Genomic DNA, 5,907 nt, shown 5'->3' with positions numbered 1-5,907 from the left:
ATAACCCAGAAACCAACCCAGCTATGGAAGTATCCAAAGTAAATAAGCCTACAAGATTGTAAACAGGGAACCAGAGACATCAATTGACAAATAAGGACAATACAAACCAAAAACAGGGAAAAAACCGTGTCATTATAGAACTTCTAGATGGTAGGGAAGTCAAGACAACTACAACATAGAACAGACTGTTCTAAACTTGGGTAGAAAACTATAAATCACAGGGTAACCTCAAAGAAAAATGATAAACCTTCACATCGAAAAAGAGGACCAGCATAAATATTCAGCAAATTAACAAAAATGACAGCAACAGATTCATATTTGCTGCTTTACATATCTGGCAAGGGACTTATCTCCAAGATTTATAGAGGAAGAGTGGATGACCAAACTATGGTCCATACACATCATGGAATGCTAGCAGAACTAAAGAATAATGTAGAGTCTGAAAAACACTGCATAATATGGATGAACTTGGAGTACATTATGCTGAGTGAAGTAAGTCAATCACAGAAGGACAAATATAGTATTAGTTCATTGCTGTAGAAGGTCAAGGAAAGGTTTATATATGGAGGGAAGCTTTCTTTGTTGTTTGTCAGGGATGGGATGGGAGAGGAGGGAACAATGCAAAAAAAAAATGCATCGACCCATGTCACAATAGTTTTGTGTATTTCAATGTGCATAAATTATATTTCAATATAATGCATTTTTAAAAAAACACAAATTATGTTAAAAGGTGTTTTTTCAGAGACATGAAATGTGTATCTAGATCCTTTCACGGAGATGTTTCCAATTCCTCATGACTGAGCCAAATGCTTGACTTTTTGAGATGTCTAAAGAATGGTAATGGAATTATGAATTTTTTTTCACCTACGCACCAAGCTGACGGGGTCTGTACCTGGGTCAGAATGTACATCACTGGGCTCATCTCAGCACTCTAATAAGTTGTGCTAACAACTGGCTCTACTCACTGGAAGCATGTAATTTCACCCAGTATCTGGGCAAACTGAAAGTGGTGGTATTTATGTAGCCATTTCCTGGAAATGTGTTCAGTTCTCACAAACCCAGAGCAGTAAATAATTGAGACATACAAGTACATGCAAACAAATTATTTCTGAGCATCTACCTAACTCAGCTGTGGCGCAATAAATGTTTGCTGAATGAAGCAATGAAACTAATGGTTCAGACAAGTACTCTTGAGACTGAGGAGGCATTTGTGTGAATGTATGTGTTTGAATTTTAAGTTACCTCTACCTAATCCTTTCTGGAAACAGATGGGGTGTACGTATACAAGTGGATAATAAAAAAATTCAAACAGCCTAGACGTATGTATACCATAATCTCTATACTACTTTTTCCAAAATTAATGATTTAATTTCAGAATTAAATGATGAAAACAAAGACTTTTAAGAGAACTTTACTCTCCAAAGCTGCCACTTCCATACATACATTCCCTTGTTGTTGTCAGCTATCATCTAGTCAGTCACTGACTAATACCTAGACACAATGGGACTGAATCATCATGAGCCACAAGTTTCCACTGGCTGATTTTCAGAGTAGATGGCCAGGCCTTTCTTCCTAGCCTGTCTTAGTCTGGACGCTCTGCTGCTATCTGTTCAGCATCACAGCAACATGCAAACTTCCACCAATAGGAGAGGTGGCTATGCTTGAGGTGCGTTGGCTGGGAATGGAACTTAAGTCTTCCGCATGGAAAATGAGAATTCTACCACTGAACCACAACTAATCCACTGGACCAATTTCCAGTCTACACTGTTACTTGGCTAGAGACAGTACCAATCACAACTAAAAAATTATCAGAATCCTCTGCTTAAATGCTGGGACTTCTGGAAGGGATAAGAGCGAGCACTCATTCACAGCTCAGTGGCAAAGAGCATCACACCTGTCACTCCTCCTACAGCACAAGGGAAATCAGGGAGAAGCTTCATTTTCAAGCCCATCAATAGGCTTCAGGCAATATTAAAATACTGGCTGGGGGAGTGGGAGCTAAAAGATGACTTTGAAAATGCAACTCAATGTTGTTTATTTAAAAAAAAAAAAAAAATCATGATACCTGATCCTCATCCAGGTAAGGAGAATATCTTCCCTTCCTTCCTCCCTGTTCCAGGACTGCGAACTCAGATTAGTTTAATTCTATGATTAATGAATTAGGTCTGTGAACACTGCTAGATTTGAGTAAAGTGGTTGGCTCCAGACCCACTCACCTAGGTAGTACTATTCTAGGATTCTGGGCAGCTATGTGTAAAGACAAATTGCTAAGATCACTGTTTCTTCACCCCCACTCCCAGGAGCCCCAGTGAGACACTGGGTTTCCTTAGAATAATGCACTCTGCTTCAAGTCACACACCTGACATGTGACTTGCTAACTCCTAATATTTTTATGTTATTAAATCTTTCTGTAAGTAACATAAATATATAAAGTTCTCAGAATATCGTGAGCATTTGGACTCAAGTACAGAGGGGTCCAGGACCTTTCTTTGATAAAGAGCTCAGAGGGACCAGATGGAGAATGACTGCCCTGGTGTGGAGACCATCCATGGACAGGTCCTATAACCCCTGTGCACAGTGTTCTTATTTATAATAGGAAAGATCAGATGACTTTTAAAGCCCCTTCCAGCTCAAAACCACAGAAAAACTCCAATTCAATAAGCATTTCTACAGTATATTCTACCCTAATTAAAAACAAAGAATCAAGGTAATTTAAAATAAGTGAGAGAAAAGTAGATTATTTTAGAACTTCAGTGTATTTGAATATAAAATAATTAGGTCTTTTCCCTACCAAATAAAGAAATTTCTTTACTTATTAAAAAAATACGGAAACATGGATTTTTAAAATTCCCAATTTCTAAGCACAGAAATCTCCTCATGGTTTTTAATCATAAGATTTTTACAGTTATATTCCAAACTTATAAAATCAAGAGGCAAGAGTGCTTAAAAATGGAAATGTCCACCTTTCTACAAGAAGGACAGATTGACAAAGGCCTGAACACCCTGTAAACCATGATTCTCCCTCCCCACTCATCAAACACACACCCAGGTTATATAAAGTCTAACTTATCTAAATAATTATAGCTTATTAAACAGGTATCAAACCCAGTTATCTCAAACTCTAGCCATTCAGATAATTCAAGTTTCTCATTAGGGGATGGGGTGACTCATGTTGTTGTTGTTGTTGTTATGTGCCGTGGAGTCAGACCTGACTCATAGCGACCCCTCCTTGGGTTTCCGAGGCAGTATCACTACGGAAGTAGGATTGCCCAACCTTCCTTCCGAGGAGTGGCTAGTGGGTTTGAACCGCCAGCCGTCTGGTTAGTAGTCAAGTGCCTTAGCCACTATGCTACCAGAGCTCCCGGGGTGACTCATGGGACTTCCATATTCTAACATTAGCAAAAGAGAACAGTAATAATAAAATGCAGCCTCATCAAAAACCAGCTGACCTCCCTCTGGAAAACACCAGGAGCCAGAAGCATAAGAATGTCCTGTGGTGAGTAGTTTGTATGTGTTAGTACTTTGTATTAAATAAATTTTAAATTTTCAAATTTTCATTATTTAAAATAAATTTTCAAATTTCATTATTTAAAATGAATTTTATAAGTATTTCATAAAGACTCAGACAAGTTTTCTACTCTCCCATATGACCTTTATAACAAATGTGTATAAAGCATATATATACACACACACACACACACACACACACACACATACTCTTTAATATTAAAACAAATATTGCAAAAGCCAATTGCCTCTCTTGGTTGCACCTGACCTCCACCCACATTCAAACAATGTCTATCAGTTCCTAAGAACTCTAAACAAGTACACTTCTACTACCAGCTCACAAAGCAAAAAGCATACTGAATGTGACAACACATTTTAAAAGTGACAATAAAAAATTTATAGTAACTTTGAAACTAACATCAACCTGACTACGAACCACAGATTTTAGAAATAACTTCATTTTATTGTCTTGTTGATTTTTACACTTGTTTTCATGAAAACATACCCTTGATTTATAAAAATAAACTCTTTAAAATGAGCATTTACTTCAGATGATCAGATTATTTTTAAAGGAAAAGGTTCCATGGGTGGAGTTAACATTACATATTCCTTATAGACCTGATTTTGTTTCTTTAACGCAGACTTTTGGAACTTACACTAACTTATGTAACTTGTTCTTTGTTATGTGTTGTAGAAAGACAGCAAACTCTAGATAAAAAAGAAAAAATCAATCTTCATTTCCTCCACATCTCAAGCTTTTTTGTTTGTTTGCAATCACAGAAAAGAAAATAAAGACCGTACTCTCGTTCTTCTCTATCACATTAAAAAAATGGCCTGGACAATAAAAAATAGAACTTTCTTAAATGTTTTAAATTCCTCAACTACTTCACTTAGATGCAAAGAGAATGTGAAACCATATACGTACAGTTTCAAATCTAGTTTTGAAAATTTCTTAGTTTAAAGGAGCAACATCTTTTTTTTCTAGGCAGAAACTTACAGGTTAAATAACAAATAGAAAAAGATAGGAAGAGAGCGTGCAAACAATGAGGGAGGCCAGGTAGCCAATGATACCTGTTCCACATAACATTTTCCAAGTTTGTAACATTCACCACAGACTTTCCATTATCCAGAGAAAGGGCATTAGCCACTTCCTTTTAGCGTCTTCTCATCTTCACTCAGTTCTATCTAGAATGAGTTAAGTGAGCAAAAGAAAGGGAGTATTTGTGGATGTAACTCACCAGGATACCAAAAGAGGCCTTTCCATGATAAACACCTTGAGTTGCACTTAATGAGACTTCACAAACATCCTCCTCTTTCTCATCTGCACTGTCTTCTAAGTAAAACATCTTAAAGCTGAGCTAGCCTCTCAAGCATGTCTTTCTCCAGAGATGAAGACACACTTGTAAATCATCAGATCTGAAAGCTGCTCTGCTGACAAACTGGGTGCAAACTCTTTGCAGACACAGTGATATGGGTAAAACCGAAAGGAAATGGCTCTTAAAAAAGCAATACATACACCACTTTACCAATAAGATTTGCTCAGAGAGCCTCAACCCCTGCCCTCTGAAGGAGATAAGCGGGCACAGGGCAGGCTTGCTGCATGTGTACACTGATAGGTACTGAGTCCTCCCAATCACATGCCAGGCACTGGAGCGTCCCTCACTAGGGGCAGGGATTGGGTTAATGATTCTCTAAACAAACTGCATCCTACTTTTCAGAAATAAAAACATCTATACATATGGCAAAGTAATCATATATAAATTGTTCATACAGGGAAATAATTTATATGCACTTCCCGAGCATCAATGAGCTCTCAAGGATATCCAGGGTTACATGTTTTCCAGAACTTGCCCAATCGTTAAAATTTTTACTTTGTCTATCACCATAACCCAAAATATTTTCACAATTCTGGATGGGAGATACCCTGTCCACTGCAGCACTGTAAACAATTAACAGAATCCATTTGATCTCAAGAGAATGACAATATAACACTAGAAAATTCAAACATTCTCGGTATTTCCTTGCCAGCTCTCAATAAGCCAAAAAACAGTAACATCAGTTTTAACATTAGATTCTTTCCCGAAAAACCTAGAATACGTAACAAGTAATGGACAAAATATAGATGATTTTTAGTAAAATACACTATTTTACCCACGCCTGTATCTAGGACTGTGCTATTCAATGCAAAAAGCCATTGGTCACATAGGATTGTTGTTGTTACATGCCTTCCAGTCAGACCCAACTCACAGCGACCCCTCCTTGGGTTTCTGAGGCAGTATCACTAAAGAAGTAGATTGCCCAACCTTCCTTCTGAGGAGTGGCTAGTGGGTTTGAACTGCCAGCCTACTGGTTAGCAGCCAAGTGCCTTAGGCACTACGCTACCAGAGCTCCTGCCACATA

General features: G+C 37.8%; 1 protein-coding gene across 1 annotated transcript in view; it reads right to left on the bottom strand.

Annotated features, from left to right (window-relative positions):
* Positions 1 to 4,853, bottom strand: part of LPIN2 (lipin 2) — a 106,128-nt gene extending 101,275 nt beyond the window's left edge. The window contains exon 1 of the mRNA XM_007935416.2: positions 4,746 to 4,853. Coding sequence (XP_007933607.2) covers positions 4,746 to 4,853 — 108 coding nt within the window. The remainder of the gene's footprint in view (positions 1 to 4,745) is intronic.
* Between the last annotated feature and the right edge of the window lie 1,054 nt (positions 4,854 to 5,907).

This window comes from Orycteropus afer, unplaced genomic scaffold, assembly GCF_000298275.1.
Source record: "Orycteropus afer afer isolate SDZICR_OR568_19922 unplaced genomic scaffold, OryAfe1.0 scaffold00028, whole genome shotgun sequence".
NCBI lineage: Eukaryota > Metazoa > Chordata > Mammalia > Tubulidentata > Orycteropodidae > Orycteropus > Orycteropus afer.
This window is presented reverse-complemented; position numbering and strand designations above follow the sequence as displayed.